The 25675-nt window shown below is 42.2% G+C and overlaps 1 protein-coding gene across 7 annotated transcripts in view; it reads left to right on the forward strand.

Moving 5' to 3' along the window:
• Nucleotides 1-14661, forward strand: part of NMNAT1 (nicotinamide nucleotide adenylyltransferase 1) — an 842176-nt gene extending 827515 nt beyond the window's left edge. For all 7 annotated transcript variants that reach the window (XM_044063136.1, XM_044063132.1, XM_044063139.1 and 4 more), the window contains one exon: nt 12693-14661. In XM_044063136.1, coding sequence (XP_043919071.1) covers nt 12693-13081 — 389 coding nt within the window. In that variant the 3' untranslated portion in view covers nt 13082-14661. The remainder of the gene's footprint in view (nt 1-12692) is intronic.
• The last annotated feature ends 11014 nt before the right edge of the window (nt 14662-25675 follow it).

The raw sequence follows: 25675 nt of genomic DNA on the forward strand, positions 1-25675 counted from the left end.
CTCTCTCTCTCTCTCTGTCTCTCTCTCTCTCTCTGTCTCTCTCTCTCTCTCTCTCTCTCTCTCTCTGTCTGTCTGTCTCTCTCTCTCTCCTTACAAGGAATGTTTACTTTCTACTGGTGGTGTTCTTCCACCATAACCTAGCTCCTTATTGGGGGCTCCTGACAGAGCAAGAAAAACTGATGCAATGGCATCAGCTGTCTGTTTTTATACCACTGATGACCTGAAGTCAATCCTGGAGTGACAGCAACCGACACAGAAATACTAAGCCTCTGGTATTCGGGCTGACTGAGGACTACCCTGGCAGGGATAACCCAGATGTGATGACTGCAACATTAAATACACTCTTAGCATCTACATTTATGGTAAGTGTACACAACTTTACTTTATGATGTACTGTAATTGACTATTTGTAGTAAATCATAGGTTCATAGTTAGTTACTAGGCTATTGGCCCTAGGGCCTATATAAGCCTAGTCATAAAGGTACCCTGGCTTTCGCCATCTAAGGAAATTATTTTCCTGTGCCCCTGTCAAGCAGAGCCACAGAAGTGATCCCTGGGGTGAATTTCCTATTTCCCATCCAATCATCAAGATTTTACTTGAAAAGTGCTAATGAGGAGCTTTGTTTGATATAGATAGGTAGTTTTTTCCAGAGTATGGGAAGTCTCTGGGACAGGAATCTATCCCTCCAGCATGTTCTGTTTATTGTGGTGACAAGGTTTAGGTCCCTAGAGCATGTAGCTCGGAGGGATTGGGATTTCTTTAGGTGTAGCATGTCCAACAGCTCTGGGTTTGACATAGCTTTGTATGTTAGGCAGAGATTGCCTGAGTAGGCGATATGCAATCAGTTGGGAGGGTGGCCTAATGGTTAAGGTGTTTGCCTTACAAACACAAGGTGCAGGGTTTGAGTCTCACAGGGGATAATTGGCTAAGCTTAAAATGGTTCAAAAGGGCAGTTAGCTTAGTACTAATCTATGAACCTATAAAGCTGGAGTTTTTTGAGATGGTCTGCATAGGGCATCTGTTTGAGGTTTGTAATCCTCTTTGTGAGGTATTTCTGAGACTTTTCCAGTTGTTGTAGATGTCTTGTGAGGTACTTACCAAAAGGTGTGTTGTACTCTATAATGGGGCTAATGAGTGATGAGTAGAGGGGAACAATGACCTCTTTTTTTCCTGGATGAGAAGCCTTTTATGATGAGGTGTGCACATAGAAGGATTTCCTGACTACTGTGGCGATGTGATTATCAAAGGAGAGACTACTGTCCACCTGTGTCCCAAGGTCTCTTATCATACTTTTGGTGTTAATTAGACTACCACCTATGTGGTAATTCATGAGTACAGAGTTTTTATCAAAGGGAATGACAATGCACTTTTTGGCATTGAACTTGAGCCCATGGTTTTGACACCAGGCATCTGTCTCAGTGAGGCCATTTTGTAGGATGTCCATATCATTAGGAGTTTCGATTATGGCTCATAGTTTGCAGTCATCTGCATACTTTGTTAGCCAAAAACCTTCTGTGTTAGCCTGTACTTCAGAGAAGTAGATACCAAACAGGAGAGGACCCAGGACTGAACCCCGTGGTACTTCACATGTCACTGGTCTGAAGTCGGATTTGGAGTCTGCTACTTTCACAGTGTGGGTTCTGTCAGTGAGCCAGTTGCCAACCCATCTTGTGACAAAGGGATTTATACCTAGTTTAGTGAGTTTATCTATAATTCCAGAGTGGGGGATGGTGTCGAAAGCCTTGGCAAGATCTAGATTGGCTGTGTGAACCACCTTACCCTCGTCTATGGCTTTGGTGACTGCTTCAAAGAAGTCTATCAGGTTTAGGATACATATCTGCCTTTTATAAAGCCGAACTGGGTGGGGTCCAGAGTTTGGAGATTACCAATGTCTTTGTAAGTTCCATGATGATACGTTCCATCTTTGTAAGTTCCATGATGATACGACTCAGCACAGCTCCTCGTGGTGTCCTGCAGAGTTCTACAAGCAGCAGAGAGTGGAAGAGTGACTTTCCATTGATTTATAAGTATTTATTCTGGCTTTCTATTTTCAACTGCTGTATTTTGCCTAAAAAGCTAATTTTTATTACTAAACTAGCTCTGCAAGTTGATTCACTGTATTTCTGTTTGTTTCTAAACTGTTTTGCACTTTAAAAGTTTGTTTTTTGCTTAATTTAACTGGTAGGCTACACACTCAAGTGCGCTAGCCGATTTAAAGCATTTACTGTTTGTTACTGTATCTATTTTTTATCTGTTTGTGGAAAAAAAAATCCTTGTTTTCCTGCCTTTACTGAACTAGAATAGTCCAGTCTTCAGATTTTGCTGATCTCTGGGCTGTGTCATAGTTCCTGTGTTGTCCATATCCTTATTTGGATAGGAGGAAGCTTCTTTGTTCACCAGTGGGAGTGGGGAGCACTGAGCAGCCTATTTGTCCCTAAAGGAGTGGTTCCAGCCCAGCAACTTGTAGTTTATTGGCCGTTTTGGGCCATTTCCTATCTCTTTCTAACCCCCTGCTATAAAGCCCGTTTTAGCATGCTTTTGCGCTTGTATAAGACTCAGCACAGCTCCTCGTGGTGTCCTGCAGAGTTCTACAAGCAGCAGAGAGTGGAAGAGTGACTTTTCATTGATTTATAAGTATTTTTTCTGGCTTTCTATTTTCGACTGCTGTATTTTGCCTAAAAAAGTGAATTTTTATTACTAAACTAGCTCTGCAAGTTGATTCACTGTATTTCTGTTTGTTTCTAAACTGTTTTGCACTTTAAAAGTTTGTTTTTTGCTTAATTTAACTTGTAGGCTACACACTCAAGTGTGCTAGCCGATTTAAAGCATTTACTGTTTGTTACTGTATCTATTTTCTGTTTGTGAAAAAAAAAAAAATATATCCTTGTTTTCCTGCGTTTACTGAACTAGAATAGTCCAGTCTTCAGATTTTGCTGATCTCTGGGCTGTGTCATAGTTCCTGTGTTGTCCATATCCTTATTTGGATAGGAAGAAGCTTCTTTGTTCACCAGTGGGAGTGGGGAGCACTGAGCAGCCTATTTGTCCGTAAAGGAGTGGTTCCAGCCCAGCAACTTGTAGTTTATTGGCCGTTTTGGGCCATTTCCTAGCACTTTCTAACCCCCTGCTATAAAGCCCGCTTTAGCACGCTTTTACGCTTGTATACGACTCAGCAGAGCTCCTCGTGGTGTCCTGCAGAATTCTACAAGTAGCAGAGAATGGAAGAGTGACTTTCCATTGATTTATAAGTATTTTTTCCGGCTTTCTATTTTCGACTGCTGTATTTTGCCTAAAAAGCTAATTTTTATTACTAAACTAGCTCTGCAAGTTGATTCACTGTATTTCTGTTTATTTCTAAACTGTTTTGCACTTCAAAAGTTTGTTTTTTGCTTAATTTAACTGGTAGGCTACACACTCAAATGCGCTAGCCAATTTAAAGCATTTACTGTTTGTTACTGTATCTATTTTCTATCTGTTTGTGAAAAAAAAACAAAAAAAAATATCCTTGTTTTCCCGCCTTTACTGAACTAGAATAGTCCAATCTTCAGATTTTGCTGATCTCTGGGCTGTGTCATAGTTCCTGTGTTGTCCATATCCTTATTTGGATAGGAAGAAGCTTCTTTGTTCACCAGTGGGAATGGGGAGCACTGAGCAGCCTATTTGTCCCTAAAGGAGTGGTTCCAGCCCAGCAACTTGTAGTTTATTGGCCGTTTTGGGCCATTTCCTAGCTCTTTCTAACCCCCTGCTATAAAACCCATTTTAGCGCGACTTTGCGCGAAGTTGCACATAGCGCAGCATCGGGCAGCGCCGGGTAATCAAGTTTAAACTATTTCTGGCTCCACTAAGTCTGCTCTTCAGTTTTTCCCTTAGAACTGCTCTACCTTCAATCTAAACAGTCTATTCTCTATCTGAAAAGCCCAGCACTTGCTCCTAAAGCATTTTTACACAGGTAAAGCACTCTTAAACAAAAAGAAAGCACTACATCCACCTACAATCCCCTTGAGTACCCATTTCCCTATAGGTCCTTTCTGACTCAGTTACACAGGAATCCCTTACACTATTCTAGCATGTCGAAGGGTCAATTACTGGCGTCCCCTCCAGTTCAGCTGGTGAATCTGGGAATCTTGAGGCAATGTTACAACTGCCTCATGTACACAGACAACCCTCTCCTCCTCCCAACAAATACAAATATATGTGAGAGATGCAACTATATAGCCAAACTAGAGGCTGAGCTCCCTCGACTCAGTACTGGCAAAACCAGTCAGGAGGAGAAGGTAACCACACACACCACAAACCCAGTCTCACATAGACTTATCACAACTACAAACCAAACACATAAACACACAAAAACATACTCGGAGGCTCTAATTAAAAATCTACCAAAACAACAGAGGCCTCCAAAGCAGACATCCAAGCAACCACTACCTCAAAACATAACACATGCAACACATAGTTCACAAAGTCAGTGTGCCAAACAGTCACAGCCCTTAAGTCCAAACAACATGCCTGATACACTTGTAATAGGTGACTCAATAGTCAGACACACTGACGTCCCGCTCACCAGACTGAACAAGGAAAAGGTTACAGTAAGCTGCCTGTCGGGCGCTAGAATCTGCCACATAACACAAGCACTCAGGTCACTCCAAAGCAAGTACAAATATGACTCCGTCATTGTCCATGCCGGTGTGAATGACTTGAGACGTACCTCCCTGGACTACATGAAAAGAGACATAGAGGAGCTTTCTGATTATGTAGCCCAGGCCGGTATGACACTGACCCTGAGCAGCATCTTACCCTCACCAAGAATGATGCCACAGTACAAAGACAAAATGATCAGCTTTAACAATTGGCTCACTTACTGGTGTCGTTCTAAGGGGATCCAATGTCTGTCTGCTTGGAATGACATGCTTGACAAGCCACGCTGCTTCGCAAGGGACGGTTTGCACCTGTCACCCCTGGGCTTCCGGATATTGGCCAAGGCTCTTGCCACCCCCATAGTGCCTTTTTTAGGCAAGGCTCAAAATACAAACCCACCTCCCTAGAAAGCACAAGTGGAAAAAAACTAAGGGTAATGCTGCTCAACTCCAGAAGTCTAAACCTCAAGATGCACGCTCTCGAAGCCCTCCTCAGTATGGAGAACATCGATAGGTTCATACTAGGCTATCTGCCCTAGGGCATTTATAAGCCTAGCCAGAGTATGTTTGGCTTTTGCCACCCATTTTAAATTAATTTTGCTATGCCCTTTTTCGAGGTTAGTTAAATGTCTGTGCAGTGACTGAAACCTGGTTCAAGGCTCCTGAGAACACCCCAGCACTACCAGGTTATACCTCATATCATGCTTTTCGGCCTCAAAACTTGGAACAAACCACAAAAGGAGGGGGAGTATCCATATTCATCAAAGATACCCACACCTCCAGGTTAGTGGCAACGCATGAAGCATCGGAGACCATCCATGTGCAAGTAACCATAGGCAAAACTGCCTTACAGTTTGTAGCATGCTACAGATCACCCTCTCAAACTCAGGAACCCCACTCAGCCTTCCTGAAGACACTGGAGAGTATGAATGTCTCTCCAAATACCATCATATTGGGAGACTTCAACTACCCAAACATAGACTGGGAGCATTACTCAAGCCCCAACACCCTAGCCCAAAGGTTCCTAGAATTCATAAACTCAAATGCGATGGAACAACTAGTCACCACTCCCACAAGAGGAGATAATATACTAGACCTGATCATCACAAACATGGGGACACAATGCTCCACACCGGAAGTATACCCCTCATTGGTGAGATCAGACCATAAATTAATCTCACTGGAAATCCACATCCCGCCCCCCCCCCCCGCACAAAAGACCACAGTGAAGAATTTCTCAAAAGCTGACTTCACACTTCTTAAGACTGAAGAGGTATCCTTCAAGGCCCCTGGGCCAGTGGAAACCACAGCCCACACCACTGAATCCTTTATAAATGCTTTCTACGGACACCTTCAAGAATGCATGGATCATGCAATCCCAAATAAAACCAAGACCCATTCCCCCAAAGGCAGGCATCCTGTCTGGTGGACCCCAGCCATTAACAAGCTTTACAACAGGAGGAAGAAGCTACTACATGACAGAGAAAAATCTCCAAAAGGGTAGGCATCTCTGATCAGTACTAGCAAAAAACTACGATCACTCATAAAATCATCCAAGGCAAACTTTGAGAGAAAAATCGCAAAAGACACTAAAGACAATCACAAGGCCTTCTTTAGTTATGTTAGAAACCTGGGTGGAAACTCCCAGATATGCTCAGAGCTAGTCCAAAATGACAAAAAATACACTGAACCCACAGACATTGCCAACATACTGGCAGACAGGTTCAGTGCAAATTTCTCCCCCCCCCCCCAAAAAAAGAGAAATATCTATCCCAGCAGAGTGTAGCCTGCCTGACATCTCTGATGCCCAGGTGAGAGCCGCCTTCTCCAAAGCTAAAAACACAGCATCAGTGGGACCAGACGGTGTCCCGGGTTGCGTGCTACATGAACTCCAAGAGGAACTAAACCTGCACATAAGGCTGCAGTTTAATCTTTGCCTTACTACAGGATACGTACCCAAAGAATGACGTACAGCAACAGTGGTCCCACTCCACAAAGGAGGTGCTTCTACCGACCCTGGAAATTACCGCCCCATAAGCTTGACGAGCCTGGTCTGCAAAGCTATGGAGAGGATCATTATGGAACTCATAAACAAAGACATTGAGGACCTACAGACACTGGATCCTACCCAATTCGGCTTTGTCAAGGGCAGATCCTGCCTTTTGAACCTGGTTGACTTTTTTGAAACAGTCACTAAGGCCATTGACGAGGGTAAGGCAGTTCACACAGCCTACCTTGATCTTGCAAAAGCCTTTGACACAATACCCCACTCGGGCATCATAGACAAGCTCACCAGCTTAAATATAAACCTATATGTCATAAGATGGGTTGCAAACTGGCTCAAGGACAGAACCCACAAGGTCAGAATTGCTGGAGCCATGTCAGACTCTAAGCCAGTCACAAGCGGTGTCTCACAGGGCTCGGTCCTGGGACCCCTCTTGTTCGGCATTTATTTTTCCGAGGTGCAAGCAAACATAGGAGGATTGTGGCTGACCAAGTTCGCAGATGACTGCAAACTGGGCGCCATAATTGATACTCCAGCGGACACAAGCATCCTTCAGAAAGGCCTCATAGAAACGGATAACTGATGCCAGAGCCATGGCCTTAAACTGAATGCCAAAAAATGTATAGTCATACCCTTTGGGAAAAACAAAGTACCCACAAATTACCACATAGGTGGTAATCCATTAAGTACGGAAGAAGTAATCAGGGACCTAGGGACCCAAGTTGACAGTAACCTCTCATTTGACACTCACATTGCCAAGGTGGTTAGGAAGACCTTCTATATTACCCACCTTATCATGAAAGGATTCACATCTAGATCAAGAGAGGTCATTGTGCCCCTATACTCTTCACTTATCAGGCCCATAATTGAGTACAGTGCCCCATTTGGGATGTACCTTACCCGACACCTGCAGCAGCTAGAAAGACCCCAAAAGTACCTCACCAAGAGGATCAAGGGTCTCAAACATATGTCATATGCTGCCCGGCTGAAGAAACTCCAGCTCTATTCAGTCGCATACCGCCTACTCAGTGGCTATCTATGCCTGACGTATAAGGCCATGTCCAATCCGGAATTAATGGACATGCTCCACCTCAGAAAATCCAAATCCACCAGAGAAACAAGAGCGAGAGATTTGAACCTCAACACAGAAATAAATAGGACGTGCTGGAGGGACAGATTCATAACCCAGAGGCTCCCTACACTCGGGAACAGAATCCCAGTCCATGTTAGGCAGAGTCCCACACTGACTCTCTTCAAGAGAAATCTTGATGAGTGGATGGGAGATCGTAGGTTTACCCCGGGGGTCATCTCTGTGTCACTACTAGACAGAGGCACAGTAAACTAAACCCTAAATGGGCATGGTATTCTCATTCCAAGGGGTGGCGGAAGCCACACACACTCTGGCTAGGCTTATAAATGCCCTAGGGCAGATATCCTAGTATGAACCTATGAACCTATGTTCCATGGCCTTTCAAACCAGGCTCATCAGGCAAGTGAGGCAGTAGTTCCCGGGGTCCGTGGTGGCACACATCATGTGTCCTTTACCTAAACTTTTCAACCCCGGGACTCCATTGGAAATGGGCCATCCCACCTGGACATTCCATGCTAAAAAACTTGATTGACTTATAAATAAGTAAACAAACAAGGTTTTATAAAGTAAGCCAGTGCAAAGTTTCAGTAAATACTTTTTGAAAAGATGATTGTAAGGTCAGGTGGTCTCTTCACTCAGCCAAGTAAGGAGTTTCTTTCCCAGCAGATTGCAGTAACAGAATTTAAGGACTGAAAAGATAAGAGGACTTAAGATCAGTCCTCCAGGAGCAATTTAGACAGCTATAAGACCTGTGCAGATTGTTTTGCCAGCCCTTACTTATTTCTATTGCATAGATGGATGAAGACCCTGTGAAGCCATGTCTTGAGGTGGATTAGTCTGTTACAGGGGAAAAAGCATATGACTGTGTATGAAAGGCAGGCATTAGATACTTAAATACAGCACTGGCACATTACATACAAAGGGATGTTCTGCACATAAAAACATTTCTACCCATGATAAGGTGTCTAAGTCAATCGTTATGTTGTCTTTCTGCTGCTGTGGCACCAAAATATGGATGTTCTGGTGGCCTCATTCTCAACACAGTACATTGTGTGCCTGTGGTGAAAAGCTCAAAGAACTGCAGCAGTTGTAGTGATACAGGTCCCTTTCTCAGCGGAAAAGACACAAAGGTGGGTAAGAGAACATAACAAGCTCAACATAGCAGTGCAAGCCACATTTTGATATATTTTTCACTTCTGCAGTTTATCTTAGTTTCATTATTTCCAAAAATGTTGAATCTTATGCGGTCTTGGCTGGTCATGCAGATTCATTGTCCGGGTGCTAATCATAGAGGTACGAGCAGCAGTAACCAAGTAAACATCATCTAAGTAATGTTTAAAAGTAGTTTGCAGATATGGGAAAGTTCAGTTATAAGTCTAAGGATGCACTAGAAATTTATTTTTGCAAAATAAAAAGTATGATGCTTGCTTGCTCAAGTAGAATTATTTGGTTACCTTTGCCCATTTGGGCTTCCTGGTGAGCAAAGTCCATTTTTAGCAGAGGCCTGAGGGGGAAAGGCTCTACATTATATCCCTTTCTGCAAACAACATGAATTAACAGTATGAATGTACTTTTTAGTATTCAAGTAGATATATTTTAACTTGTAAGCATCATATGCCCTGGGGTGTCACCTCTGTCCCTCTTGGATAAGGGCAGTCGGTGCTGATCATTGACTAGCACTGCAGATATAGACCAGACAACTTGATCAGTAAGAGAACAAGGGTACAACAAGGTTAGGCTTATAAAGACCCTAGGGCCAATAGCCTAGTAACCTCCTATGAACCTATATTCTGTACTGTACTTGAATAAGATGACATTTCTTAAATGAACATGTGTAGAATATGTAGTCTGAATTAACAGTACATATATTAAAATCAAAAATTACATTAGATCAGCATTTTTATTTGCACACTGTGATGTGAGGTAGTCTTTCTGCAGGAAGTTTGGAAGTGTTGGAATTGTTATATAGCTTCTAGATGTTGTATTAAGCATTAGCAAAGTTCTATGTGTGTATTGTGAAACATCTGTGCCAAATCCTGGCTCAGTTTTTACTGAGGGGGGGGGGTAGTATGGGAACCACAGAGTCAGGTGACCAGGTGTCATTCTGTAGCCAGCACTGCAATTGTGTTTGAATAGTATTGAGAGAGATAATGGATGCAGTCTGTCTTGGACCTGACAGCAGATACTCATCCACCTCATCTTCCCTTGCTTTTAGTAAGTAACTAGGGAACAGTAATTCATCAGTTAGTTAGAAAATATAGTAAGATTAGCTACATATTGTTTTCTGTGTCTGTATGAGTCTTTCCATCTGTGTTGTTTTTTTTTATATTTCCTATGAAATGAAACTCTGATGTTTATTGTAAATAGTATTTTCATGTTTTCTATTGTATTATTTATTATTAAATATATCTATACCTTTCACTGTGGCTGGTCTTTTAGAAGATATTTAACATTTGAAAGTAATTGCATTTATTTAGTGGCACTGTGGCTCCACATTCCTGAAAGTCTTGCTGCTTGGTCAAACATTACCATTTACAGAAGTATTAATTTTACTGAAAGTAATTGGGTACCCTGGTAAGAGCCTTAGAGTAGCTGGCTTTGGGTGTTCTGGTGGCAGAGTATTTACCTTATAGTCTGGGTGGAGGTGGCAAAGCCGGTAAGCTGTGCCAGCCTTTCCCAGGTGTGTGTGTGTGTGTGTGTGTGTGTGTGTGTGTGTGTGTGTGTGTGTGTGTGTGTGTGTGTGTGTGTGTGTGTGTGTGTGTGTGTGTGTGTGTGTGAAAATCAACTCTAAGTGTGTGAACACGGACACAGAGAGCACTGATTTCACAGAGAGGATGGTGAAGGACTTTGCTTGGAACACCCAGCTAAGGAATCAACTCTATAGTTGTGTCCATGGGTAGTCTTATTTGGGTCCTGGAGAAAAAGACCAGGACTGGAGTATGTATGCCCTGTGTTCTGTTAAGGGAAATTGTACTTGGTGCACAGAGAGCTGCATCTGAAGATACTGTGTTATCTAGTTTTTTCCTCAGTTGAATGTTGCCTACCAATGTCAGTGGTGAGGACCGAGGCTTCTTGATCACTGGCCCAGAGGAAGGACGTCATGCACACATTTAAGATCTCAGTTTCTTTACCTTGGAATATTATAGCAACTATACACAAGAGTACTTAGAAAGTCATTGGTACATAGTAGAAGTTAGTTATATTGGCAGTAGGATTTGGAATTGTAAATTATACATTTGCACACCCAAGGTAATATACAGTTACAGATTCACTTGATATGTATAAAAAGACCAAAAGACTGAGATTTTTTGACAGTTTGATTTGAATGGAGTAGTAAACTAGATGAGTACTATTGGGAGTTTTTAAATTGTTGGTACAATAAAAAATGTCTTATTTGTCAGGACTGAGTTCTTTTATCGTAAGATTTTCATCATATTTGTGTATTAATAAATTATGGAATAAAAGAAAATGGATTGCAATGACTATTTAAGCCAACTGTGTTGTTTTTGCCCCTTCACAAAGTATGTCAATTGAGATAACCTCATTGTTAGTGCAACCTTGGGGCTTGGAATATGGTGTTTGACTAAATGGCTGAAGCCCAAGTAAAAATAAAAAACAAAGTGTTCTCTGTGTTTATTGGTATTTTGTTTGTGAGTCAGATGGAGACCATCATAGCTATGTTTATATTCTAGTATAAAATCTGCTAGTAAAACTACAAGAACCATTTTGACTATGCTCATGAGCTCACTTATCTAAATTCTCTTGAGTCTAAGAGTTGAAATTTATATTGATTTTTAACTTTATTCTGTTATAGTTTGTCATCCATACTGCTGTGTGTTACCTTGTATTTTGGTTTATACTGAGTATTTAAGTGCTTATCAATATGCTTTCTGCTGTGTTTGACGAAATGTATTACTATGTTAGTAAGTACCTTGAATTTTGTTTCTGCAGTCTATATTTCTTCACACACCTTGCTTTTGGTGCCTAAAGACCCAAGTAATAGCTGTAAAGGGTCTCATTGCATCAGCATACTTACAGGAATAACAGATCTCATGATGCTTTGTAGCACAGCTGTGTGTTGAGAGATCATTTCCCTTTCAGACATTGGTGCTGAGTAACTGCCACTGATGTGGGCAGCCTGGACTCTGCTACCAGGTGGGGGTTAACTGGTTGTCTTCTGGAAATAACTACTTTTCTGGAGGGAGTGGTCAGATAATGAATTTAGCAGTGTATGATCACTGTTTTGGTGGCTACAGATGAACTGAGTAAATTACTAGTAGCCATTTAATCCCAAGTAAAGGTATGTGCACTGTGACCATGTGTATGTACGCACTGTGCTGTTGCTTTGGCATGACCACATTTCCAAAGTAAGGAAATGGAAAAGGCAATGTTTGGCAAATGGAGTTGAGAATTAAGGCGACGAGCTGTAGTTCCTGTGGTATAGGGTTTGATTCTCTCAGCCTTCATTTACCTACTGTGTGACCATGAAACAAGTCATTTAAGCAGACAGTGCTTGTGGGCTACCTCTGAAAAGGGACTGTATGTCCAGTGGTCATGCTTAGTTAACAAATGGATATTATTTTTGTTATCTTTTGCTGTCTAGATTGTGCTTCTCTGTGAAACATTGATGTGGCCTGACCTGTTCTCTGTCCTGGTCTTTTACTGGGAAATACCTACGACGTAGTCATACAATTACAAATGGGAGATGTCTGTGAGGGGGATATTTTGGCAGTATTTAGTGGGCTAAAGTACTGTCGTATTCATAAGGAAGGGAAATGAAATAAGTAATAAAAAGTAAGTGTTGCAGGGCAAAAGGGCTGTGTTTGATTTCTAGTTAATGAACAGTACTGTAGTAATAGAGCTGCTATGAAAAACTGGTAATATATATGTTCTGATTTGCCTTTTGCTCACTTTATTCCTGTAACATTGTAAGATTTTTTGCTTGCCTTTTCTTTCTTCATCTAGCTGTTCCTGAATTGAAACTCTTGTGTGGTGCCGATATCTTGGAGTCCTTCAACACTCCTAAATTATGGAAGCCAGAAGACATAGAAGAGATAGTAGGAGAGTACGGCATTGTCTGCATTACCAGGGCTGGATCCAGTGCTGAAAAATGTATTTATGAGTCAGATGTTCTTTTCAAGCACAGGCGCAACATCCATGTAGTGAATGAGTGGATAACCAATGACATATCTGCAACAAAGATTCGGCGAGCATTAAGAAGAAACCAGAGTGTAAAATATTTACTTCCTGATCCTGTTGTGGAATATATTCATAAACACAATCTGTATAGTGCAGAAAGTGAAGAGAAAAACTCTGATGTCATACTAGCCCCTTTGCATCGCTATACTAAATGATTCAGAACTTTTCTGAAGATGTGAAATAGTATCTGATATTAGTTTTGGTGGCTGTGGCAATGTAGACCTGAAGTTGAAGTGCATTGGCTATCACCTGTGTACTTTGTAATAACAAGTAACTGTGATGTGCTGTCCAACCACACCTGCAAATGTAACTTAATTCTTCTTCTTCAGTGGCTACTTTGATACCAAATTATTATTGTATTAGCCCAATAAGAAACTTTTTAAGTTTTATATGTACACACACACACACACACACACACACACACACACACAGTATAATGTAATGTTTTGGCCAAGAAATCATTGTTTGCACTGTGCTTGTCATTGTGCGATCATCATTCATGGTTTGCACTACATTAGTTTCCCTAGCGACTATTGTATCTGATATGTCCAGTGAACCAGGTATGCCAGAGCTTGACATGAACATTTTGTCCTTTCACCATCATGCTGGGATGAGGTTTACATGTTTTTAATTTATCTGAATTGTATGGATGGCATTGTGAATGTTGAGACATCATTTAATCTAGCATATAATTTGGTTTAAGGGGTTTTTAACATTTTATAAATGATGTAGCTGTAATATAATGCAGTAACAAATCAATGTTGACGAAAAGCCATTGTCTGCTCACTGTATTTTGATTTAACACTGTCATCCGACTGCACCCTAAATACTGTTTACATTTCCTTATGCATTTTGTACAGCAGTGTATACCTCACCTTCGTTTATACTCTCTCCCTGTAACATAAGTAAGAGGTTACTACAGGTTATATTAACAAGCTGCAGAAGTACTTGTTTAGTGTGGTGGATGGATCTGTATTTCTTTCATGTAACCACTAGTTGCATATTATATGATTCACTTTTTTGCTGCTTCTAGGATGCCCTTGTACACTTATACAAGTCTGTAGTGGACATTGTGGGTTAATTTGTTAAGAAGTTTGCAATTTTGTACCTGTAACCAAGTTTGCACCTGCAACCACAGGAGAAAATATGACTTTGCTCAAACCCCTTTATTCTGTATTTTAGGCATATTTGTGAGTTAGCTAAAGTCACTTCCATTTAACAGGAGACAGAGAGTAATCTGCATTTATTGAGATATATTTTTCCAGGTTGCTCCCACTGAAATATTTTTTTTTCTTATCTCTGTTTCCCTAGCTGAAATTAGTTAGAGCAAATAAATGTATTTTGTCCTCTTTAGAAATCGCACAACTACTGAAGAGAGTCATGTATGCATTCCTTTCTTCACCACTGTGATATTTTCATTTCCTATGCAAAATTGCCTGATGCTTATATTTGTATTGTGTTTTCATTGTTGGTAGTATGGTCAGTAGTCAATGAAAAAAATCACACTCATAACATTTATGGTCATTATTAGGAACCATTAATTTGATCTGCATGTGTTAGTTAGCTGTTACTTTATTTGCATGTGTTTTGATTTGCCATTTGTTATAATACTGTTATCTGATTTGAGCTATAATTTTAGCAAATTAGACTCCATATGCTAGACTTCTGTGTCAAAATAAGCCTGTGACTTCAAAGATTAGTCAATAAATAAATTTGTTGCTTTATCGAAAAGGTTCCTTAGGATCATAATTTAATTTTGTTTCTTCTTAATCATAATATTTTCAGTATGCTGTTGGATATAATTTGCTAACAGTTCAGAGAAATGTAACAAACAGAATAAAGCCAGAAAAGTTCATTGTCAAGTATTATCGATAAACCTTTCAATTAGGTTCATAGGTTGATACTAGGCTATCTGCCCTAGGGCATTTATAAGCCTAGCCAGAGTATGTTTGGCTTTCGCCACCCTTTTAGATTAGTTGACTGTGCCTTTCTGTAGTAGTTCACAGAAGGTAGCCCTTTTAAGGTTTGTTTACTGTACCTCTGTCAAGCAGCGACACAGAAGAGATCCCAGGGGTAAACTTACGATCTCCCATCCATTCGTCAAGATTTCTCTTGAAGAGGGTCAGTGAAGGGCTCTGCCTGACATGGATTGGGATTTTGTTCCAGAGTGAGGGGAGCCTCTGGGATATGAATCTGTCCCTCCAGCATGTCCTATTTATTTCTGTGCTGAGGTTCAGGTCCCTGGAGCGTGTAGCTCTAAGGGATTTAGATTTCCTGAGGTGAAGCATGTCCATTAATTCTGGGTTGGACATGACTTTATATGTCAGACACAGATCGCCTCCGTGTAGGCGGTACGCAACTGAGTAGAGCTGGAGTTTCTTTAGCTGAACTGCATAGGGCATCTGTTTGAGCCCCTTGATCCATTTGATATGATGTGTCCCATTTCCACTATTGTTAAAGTGGAAAAAATTGTTTTAAATACTGCTTTTCAGTGAGAATCTCTCTTAATGCTGGCCATAGTGTTCAGGTTGTCCCAGTGGACTGTAGAAAATTGCCTTTGTGTGTTTATGCTAGAAAACAGAACATGCTCAAATCAGAAAGAAAAACTCTGGAAGCCTTGGTCCAAGATGCAAAATCTCAGTTCCTTCATTGTGGGACGGATGATACATGACTGTTATCATGCAAGTGTAGTTACATTTATACAAGCCAAGGTATTTGGGTGGGGGAGATGTAGATGGGCTGGGAACTGCTTCTGGTTGGAGAGCTGAGGGGACTGGACCAAGGGTGAGCCTCCCTATGCCTGTAGATTGGATACTAGGTGGCGGCTGTTCTGATTTCTGGCTCAAGAAACCGGTACCGTCCCCATTCTTTAATTGTCTGGTTTTCTTATCCAGCTGCTTGTTATGTGTTGTAGTACTGAATGTTTTATTGGTAGGTTCTTGGCTTTTCTTGTCCATCCTTTCTACTAGTTAAAAGAGAAATTGTTCATAAAACTCTGTCTTCTTTTTTCACCTCTTCTCAAAATTTTGTACCAAATAGTATTTTTTGATTGTATCTCCTGATATTTAAAGACTTAAATGGGAATGTTTGCAGTGCTTCTTAAATGATGTTTCCTCACATTTATGCCTTTCCAGTGATTCATTACTTCTGGGTACTAACCCATTAAGGGAGGAGAAATACTTTTGAAAAGAATGCTGAAACAGTACCCTCCGCCCAGTAGAGGCATTAATTTGCAGTCAGTGTCCCAAAGAACCATGAATGCTATCCTAGATTTCAGGGAGAGCCTAATCATTTCTTATAGTTGACTGAGATGAGCAGTTTATCCCCAGCTCTATTAATTTTTTTTTCTGATGCAATGTTTTTCTTGGTGCGTTATTTCTGTGCCACATTATGGTCACAAACTATTCTGATTTTTTATATTGTTTGTATGTTTACTAAGCCGCAGTGGTGCAGCAGTAGTGTTTTCGCCTCACAGCAAGAGGTTCTCCCTTTCAATTCTTGGCTGGAGCGCCTTCTGTGTGGAGTCTGCATGTCCTCCCCGAGATCGAGTGGCATTCAAAAGACATGCGTAGAATGGGCGTGCCTTCATTGAAGGTTGGGCGTCGAGCTGGCACCTCGGCACTGTAAAAATCTACTGCCAGTCATTAGCGGACCAGAGTTCCGCTGTGGTGACCCTTAACCAGAAAAAGCCGAAAGAAGAAGAAACATATTGTTTTTATGTTTATTAGTGTAAATTCTATAAAATGTAAGCAGCAGGGTTTGCTCCCTGAGCCTCCTTACTAAATTTAAACTACTGTGAGGTCACACAAACAATGAGTAGAATAAAACTTTTCATTGAAATGGTCTTTCACTGAAGCACAGGTCATTGAAGCTGTAATAAATAACCCCCTTAGGTCATTCCACCCATGGAAGCTGTCCAGAATTATGCCATTTTTGCAGTCTGATTACCATCCAGATTAAGCTCCTTAAGCTCTTTGGAAGATGCATTACTCACAAAAAACCCAAACAGAGTTGGCATGACACCCTGACTGCCAATCTCAGGCAGATTCCTTTGTAATTTCCTTGGACAGTATCAGTCCTAGAAATCAGAGCATTTCTCAGTCTTATTGCCTTAGAGGGACTATAAAGCTTTGGACAGGTTAAGCAAGTGACTGTTTTCTATGTGACTTTGGGCCTTAGGTCCCTTCACTATCTGTTTCAGCTAGGTCAGTTCCAGTCTACATATTGGATCATGATTTGGAAACGCTGGCATACCTGCCTAATCTGGAGTCAATGCATCTCAGGAAAAGAACCGTATAAGGGCTGCTTCGTGATCTTTTGGCTTGATGTGGCTATGCCAGCTAGTTCAGAATATGTCTGTGTTGATGATCTGGCAGAGACTCATCATCATCTTTGAAGAATAAGCCGAGTTAGAACATTTTCATTGCTCCTTTCTGAGGTAAGTTCATCATTGGGTATGTTTCATAAGATCTGGAAGACCTGACAAAGAGGAAACAGGAGTTTGGTCACTGTGGAGGATGTTTTTGACTTTCCCCATCTTCCTTTTCTTTTTTTAAGTTAGTGCAGTTTCCTAGGTATGAAGAAGAAAACAAAGCATCAGGCATCCTGCCTCCCCTGGTTGTGCAAGCAGACTCCCCCACGAGATAGGCTTCACTAGTGACTCCATAGCAATCATGAACTAACCCTGCTTTTGTAGTCCTTCTGGTCAGTGTTGCAGTACTAAGTCTTAGGAATTCCTGCTGTACAGAAGCACGTGACTGGCTAGAATACAAGAGTCTTTCACCATCCCCAGCCAACAGATGTCCTCAGCCATCTGACATCAGGATGTTGGTGGTATAAGAGGTGCATTGGTCTCAGTCATCTTCGGTTCTTTTTTGTAATGTAGTGTGATGCACAAGACTCCATTCCTTAGCATCATCAGACAGCTTGAAGTACCAGAACATCACAAACAAGTACCATATTGGGGACCTTCCTTATTTTGTAAGCTGTTTGTATTGTATTCATGTCAAGAAGGTTAATAATTGATTCTCATGGGGAAATTAATTCCCACCAGAGACTGTCATTCATATTGTCTGCTTTGCCTAGGGCATCAGTACAATTTCCCTATGTGCCTGTTCTGTGCTAAGTTGAATTCTTAGACAATCAGGCATAAGGCCAAATCGCTTCAGCAACACTTAGTCCAATAGGGCCAGGGCCTTATCACACCATGGTGTTTGAGTCCCTCTCCAGATCTCCCCACAGGACTTGGTCAGGCTGGTGCAAAACATCATGGACATCGTGAAGTCTGGGCAGTCCACCTTGGAAATGGAACCTGTGTCAAGAATTTCCCTTGGGAAGAGAAAGAGTGACACTTCCCCCACTGAGAATCAGATTTCCCAATGTTAGAGGATGAGAAGGAACTGGTTTATGTATAGCACATTTCTCCTCAGACCTCAGATTTATGAAGACTGTAACTCAGATGATACCTTTTTCTCAGCCTCTCCCCCCTATGGATTTATTCTTTGGGGACACTCTTCATAAAATGAATGAAGCCTTCATCTGAGACTCTAGGGAATTCCGTAAGGCTCAGGCTCATTACAGACACTTTTGGAACCTACCTATCCCTAGACTTGTGATGATTCCCCCGTCAATGTTTTCAAACGTATGTCTGCTACCAGACTCAATCCGTCCTGACCCAAGGAACCCCGACTGCTTCTATAGAACATTAGAATCCCACAAGCACCTCTATGAAAACACAGTAGCAGATCCAGCGGTGGGGTTTGCGGAATCCTCCAAGGTAGTCATTGGGCAAGCAGTCAAGAATCCCTTGGAAAATGACAGAGGGAGCAGACTACTTGAACAATTTGTTAAGAAAACTTGTACTTCAGCCACCCTGATCATGTGACCACAGAGCTGCCAGTTCCATATGCAGCATATGGATACAGGACAGCAGCCTCCAGAGAAAGATCCGTGAATTGTGTAATGTTACCCTCCAGATAACCAGACACTGACTCAAATGTGGCTGCAGTACATTAGATGTATTAAGCAGGGTGGCTGACACTGGATCAGCTAAGCATTGACATGCCTGGCTGAGGACTTGGTTCCTTTCAGACCAGGTTATAGTGGATCTCCTAGATAAACAGTTCTTCTTTGGACCCCTTGCAGAGAAAGTATTTGAGAGACTAGACAAAATAGAGAAGCAGATGAAATCTGTCAATGAGGTTTTTCACCTGTCTGCTACTCCCACATGTAACAGAAAGCATCCTAGCAAGTCCTGGCTCTTTTCATGCAAGAATGAAAAAGGCAAGATGAGAAGAAACAAACACCCAAAGAAGTGGCAAACTGAGACCCGGGCAAGACATGGGGGATTCAGTGAGCCTGTCTCCCCTCCCCCTTGGAGTAGCTGTGACTACTCCCAGTACCTCCCCAAAAAAATCCCACCCCCAACTCCCCCCTCAGTCAAGGAGGAAGGCTTTCCTTCTCCATCACTCGGTGAAAACAAATTGCTAAAGACAAATGGCTCCTACAGATCATGAAAAATGTTATTCCCTCCATTTCTAGAGGACTCTACCTTTTCTAGGCATCATACCCACTCCTTTTAAACCAAAGAAAGTTCATTCCACTTCTCATTCAGCATCTACTGCTTCACGAATTCTTAGGGAAAGTGCCTACTGGAGAGGAAGGCACAAGGTTGTGCTCCAGCCTCCTCTTAATCCTCAGAAGGAAAGGTGCCTGGAGGCACTTGCTTGATGTCTCCAGATTAAACAAATTTCAAATAGTACCAAAATTCAAAATGCTGACTTTACAAAGTCTACTGTTTCTTCTGTTTACAGGAGTATTGATGGTGACTCTGGACTTGAAGAATGCTAAACTTTACATGAGCACTGAAGATTCTTACACTTTTGGATTACACTGCCAGTTTGGACTATCTGCTGCACCCAAAGTATTTACCAAATGTTTGGCACCAGTTATTGCCATGAGGATGATTGGGGTCCACATTTACCTTTACTTAGATGATTATCTCATTCAGGCCACAACTCACTCAGAACTTCTAACAGCCATGCAAGTCACCATGGATTTCTTTCAGAAGTTAAGGCTAACCCTCCCTGTTCAGAAGTCTAATCAACTCTCCAGTACCAGGACTACCTTTCTGGAGGCAGTCTTAGACCCTGTTTAGCAGAGGACATTCCTCCCAAAGGATAGAATCTCCTTTCAGATTATCTCAAGAACCTCCACAACAAAAAAGGAGGGGGAAAAAAAACACTGCAGCAAAACAATCCAGTAATGCAAGGGAAATTTCAAGACTCTCTGGTTATATGGATTCTTGCATTCTAATGATTTCATTGGTGAAGCTGCACATGAGAAAGATCCAATGGTTGATCACAAACTGTTGGTCTCAGCACCAGCAGTCCCAAGAGACAAATATACCACTCCTATTATGCCTAAAGAAAGAGATGTAGCGGTGGGAGGGGAGTGTTATAAACAACCCTGGGGCTTCCTTCAAGCTCCTAGACACCATGCAGACCCTGACTACAGACAGTGTTGACATAGCTTGGGAAGCTCACTTAGGTCAATTCAGGATTTAGGGGAACTGGGGACAGGTTACAGGCAAAACAACACATCATTGTAAAACAGACGATGGCAATGATTCTAACATTAAATCAAAATTATGTAAGTAAACTTGTCTGTCCTCAATGTAAATTGTTTATCTGAAACTCATTTTATTTGATTACCTAGCTAACTGTTGCTGATATTTAATTGTGTTTACTAACTTCTGCTTTTGTGTACTTCATACTAAATTGTATGTTTGGAGCTTTTCTTCCTGAGTCTCTGCTGAAAAACAGCTTCTGTCCAGTTGGGCATTTCCTGATTAAAAAATGTCAAATAAATGAATAAAAGCTTTTAAAGAAAAGTTTACTCCAGAATGTCTAAAAATTCTGACAGACATCACCAGTCATGTGGTATATAAAGAAACAGGAGGGGGCACATTTCTATCCCATATACGGACTGGCTATGGAAATTTGTCTCATGGCACAGCAACTAGGGATCACACACATAGCTTAATACACACCTAGGCAGGGCAATCTGATAGCAGAGTCACCCAGAAGAACCATCCTAGACCCTGGAGAATGGATGCTAAAGGGAGTGGTTTTCCTGGATCTGACACACAACTAGGGTGTGCCAGAAACGGACCTTTTTACTTCCCCAGAAAACAGGCAACTTGGCAAATTCTGCTTAAGGACCCCTCAGAGAGGGATGCGAAGAGGAGATGTCTTCTTCATATGCCTTAACCTCTTTCTTTATGCCTTTCTGATAATCCTCATCCCCAGGGTATTCTAGAAAGTGCACTCAGAGAGCCCAAAAATTATACTAATAGCCCCCTATTGGCCGAGGCAGCACTTGTTTTCCCTCCTTCTGGCATTCATCATAAGGAAAACCATACTCATAGACTTACTAACCCAGAACAAGGGGTCTGTCATTCATCTCAAACTGAAAACCCTCAAATTAACAGCTTGGAAGATTGGCTTCTAATGCCATCTGGACAGTCCTATTCCCAGAATGTCCTGCCTATCTTGAAAGAAGCTAGGAAACCAAGTACCAGAAAGTCATGTGTGTCTTAAGTAGAAAGGGTCCTCAGTCTGGTGCAAAGGTAAGGATATTGCCCCCAATTAAACAACTGTGCAATAAGGCCAGAATGCATTTTTGTACTGCATAAACAAGGATTAGCCTACTCTTGCACTAAGGTCAATGCTTCTGCCATCTCTGCATGCCTGCCCATGTCCCCACCAAGCTATGCTTACCCCCAAATGAAACAATTTCTGGAATTGGTGCTACACGTCTGACCACCCAGAGAAGAACCATGTCTCACCTGGGATTTGAACTAGGTGCTGAAAAACTTACCTTGCCTCCCTTCAAATCTGTGGCTTAAGTCCTTGTGAAATTGCTTTCATGGAAAAAGCCCTGCTGCTAGCACTAACTTCTGCAAGATGTATCCCTGAGTTGCAAGCCCTAATGTGCAAGGACCCATTCTTGATTTTTCATAAATACATTACCCAGAGAACCAACCCCTTGTTCATGCCGGGGGTGGTATCAGAGATTTCTTGAAATCGGGCCATCTGTCTCCATTTGTTCTTTCCAAACCCTTCAAAGAAGGTAGAACAAATCCTCCATTTTCTGTTCATGCGCAGTAAACTTTGATTCTACCTCTGCAGAAAAAAAATTTCCAGGCAGCTCTGATCAGCTTTTAGTAGCATTTGCAAATGGAAAACAAGTAGGTAAACAAACCATGTATAAAATAATTGTTAACTGCATCTCCTTCTGTTATTCACAGCAGGGCAAGCAGCCCCCATGCAAGATTAGAGACCACTCCACTAGGATTAAAGCCACAACCACTGCTTTCCTAAAAGGAGCCTGTGTTCAGACCATTTTAGAAGCAGCAACCTGGTCCTCTGTACACACATTCACCAAGCACTACAATGTTGGGGTAATGTTTATGGCTAGTGTAGGGTTTGTTTTGCCATCTTACACAGCCTAATGTCCCAGGACACAGGATGTTCATTGTGTTTCACTGTTGCAGTCATCACTGTAGGGTTCTTCCTGCTGGCAGGCAGTCCTCGGTCAGCCAGAATCCCAAAGTCTGGGTCCGGCGTCGGCTGTTCAGTCATGCTCCCTGACGTCAGAGCGCTAGGAGTACAAAGCTGCCAGCCGACGCCATGTTCTCCAGTCTTTCTTGCCGTGCGGTGAAAGCAGTTCGCAAGTGCTGGTCGGCTGACTCCTGATATTTTTTCGTGCTTCAGTCCGAAGACTTACTTCTTTTCAAAGTTAAGTACCCCGTTGGGGAAACTTTTTTCTTGCTCCAGTCCAATGTCAGAAAAAGTTAATAATTGCATTTCTTGTGGGAAACAAATACCTCATAAGGATTTCCATTCTTACTGTATTCCTTGTTTAGGCCCTGACCACGACGTAGGTAGTTGTCGGTTTTGTGCTAGATTTAACCAACGTACGATTAAGTGAAGGTACGATTTTGCTTTTCACTACTTTGGTAGGCTATTTAATTATAAAATGTCGTCGGACACGCTTCCGACTACCAGAGTTCACAAATGACGCAAGGATAAGGACAGGCCTCCGAGGTCCAAATCAGACTACGTTTTACAAGCAGAGCCAGCTACAGGTTCGGCCGTCATCAGTGAGGTGCTTTCGCAGCCCCTGTCGTCGGCCATTTCAGAACCAATTGCCGAAACGGACTCCCACGAGGAGCCAACTAGGCCTTTGAGCACTCCAGCTGCAGGACCTTCGGACAATGCTCCCTCGGATGGGTCCAGAGCCGCTGTGCAGGTACCGGCTTCCGAGGGGGTTTTCAGGCCTACACAGCTTCTGATAAAGGCAAAGGCAAAGACTTCTTCTAAATCTAAGACACCAGCCCAGGCCTCTTCTGATCCGGGACCCAAATCTCAGAAACAGCTACTTAAAATGGCGGAGGACTTACTAACCATGATTAGGGGTTCACATCCCCCTCCAGACAAAAGGCCAAGGCAAGAATTGGATTATCAATCTTCTGATCAGGCATCTATTTCTTCAGTGTCTTCCTCTGAACAGGAATATTCTTTCCCTCCTTATGAGGATTCTGATGCTGAGGAATCCATTCCTTCAGCTTCTCCCCCTGAGGATTTTTCTTTTGGGAAACTTTACATGAAATGAGGGAACATTTTCACTGGGAAGGACAGGAGTACTCGGAATCTAAGAGAAGGCTTAGGGATTTCCTTCTTCTTCCCCAACGTAGAACCCTGGCTATTCCTCCTATTTTGGATATTGTGGAAGACGCCTTTTCTGAGGCTAATTTACCTCCTGACTCCTTTCCTCCAGCCCCTGCTAAGCCCGATAGATATTACAGGGTCCCTGACTCCCACCAGTTCCTTTACAAAAATCCTACTGCTGATCCAGAAACCATTTCTCAGGGTCCTAAGGGGGTTAAGGCCACTTCTGCTAAAAACCCTATTCCGACAGATAAGGATTCTAGAGCTTTGGAGAGATGGGGCAAAAAGTGTAGACTTCTGCTACTTTATCTATTAGGGCTTTAAATTATCAATTTCATATGCTAAAATATCAGCAATTTCTACTGTCTGTTATGAAACAAAAGCTAGGTACCATTTCTGCATGTGCAGATAATAAGGAATTACACGATTTGATGCATGCCACTGAACAAGTGGGGAAGCATGGTTTTCACTGTGGTTTTGATGCCTTGGAGGCCTCTTGCAGGGCGGCTGCCTCTGGCACAGTCATTAGAAGGCATGCTTGGTTAAAGGAACAAAACTTACCTGATCAAGTGAAAGCAAAGTTACTGGATGCTCCTGTTCAGCATAATGTTTTGTTTGGGTCTAAGGCTGAAGAGGTGATAAAGAAAATGGAGGATAAGGCAAAATCCATGCAAATGGTTAAGGATTTCTTACAAGTTCAGCCCCCAAGATTTAGCAGAAATTGGCCAACTAAAAATTGGTCCTTTCCCAGCTTGGACAGGCCTCAGAGGGGTAGATATAGGCGCTCCAGAGGGAGGACCCAAGCACAGACCTCTTACAGACCTAGACAGTGAAGTGCTTCCACCCCCAGGGGTGGAGAGGACAGACCTCAATCTTATAGAAAACAGGCTCAATGACTCCCCCTGCATGGCTCCAGGAACTTCTCTCCTGGAAGCCCCTCTAGGAGGAAAACTCTCTATTTTTCAACAAAATTGGACTTACATAACCCAAGACAAGTGGGTTTTGGATGTAGTTTCAAGGGGTTACAAATTCCACTTTCACACCTTGCCAAGACCAAATGGATGGCCAGACCTACCAAAACACCAATGGTCAGAGGCATTAAACCAGGTGGGATCCCTCAGGGTTATGAGGGACGTAGAACTGGTTCCACAATCAGAAACGGGGCAAGGCTTGTACTCAAGGCTCTTTCTAGTTCCCAGAAAGCAAAATTCATGGAGACCCATCCTGGATCTGTCAGTCTTAAACACTTTCCTGGAGATACCAAAGTTCAAGATGCTTACTCTGCAGCAGCTCCTGCCAATGTTGAGCAAAAATGCATGGATGATGACATTGGATTTAAAGGAGGCTTACCTACACATCCCTATCAGACAGGAGTGCAGAAAATACCTCAGGTTTAAGGCTGGCTCGAAACATTACCAATTCTCTGCACTGCCCTTTGGCTTGTCTACTGCGCCCAGGGTCTTCACCAAGTGCCTGGCACCAGTAGTAGCTTATTGCAGACTCAAGGGAATTCAAATTTACCCTTATCTGGACGACTGCCTTATTCAAGCAGACAGCAAGGATGTCTTACTCCAGCATCTGGAATTTGTTCAAAATCTTCTCAAGTACCTGGGATTCACTGTGAACATAAAAAAGTCAAATTTGACACCCACACAACAAATAACTTTTCTGGGTGTTCTTCTAAACACAACAACCCAGATGGCATTCCTGATATCCAAAAAACAACTACAGCTGGCTTCAACTTTCAAAACTTTGGCGACAATAACTCAGCTAACTTTAAGGAAATTCCTGCAGGCTTTGGGTTACATGGCCTCCTGCATCCTTCTCATACCAAATGCAAGACTACATATGAGAAAAATACAATGGTACCTAAAATGTGTATGGTCCCAGCATTGCCACAGTCTAGACACACAGATTGCTGTCTTGCCTTGCCTACAAAAGAAATTCCATTGGTGGACCATGGCATGTCTTCACAACAAAGGGAAAGCCTTCAGTCTGCCTCCAGCCAGCCAAGTG

Source organism: Protopterus annectens, chromosome 2.part1 (assembly GCF_019279795.1).
Source record: "Protopterus annectens isolate FY-2018-M chromosome 2.part1, PAN1.0, whole genome shotgun sequence".
NCBI classification, from domain to species: domain Eukaryota; kingdom Metazoa; phylum Chordata; order Ceratodontiformes; family Protopteridae; genus Protopterus; species Protopterus annectens.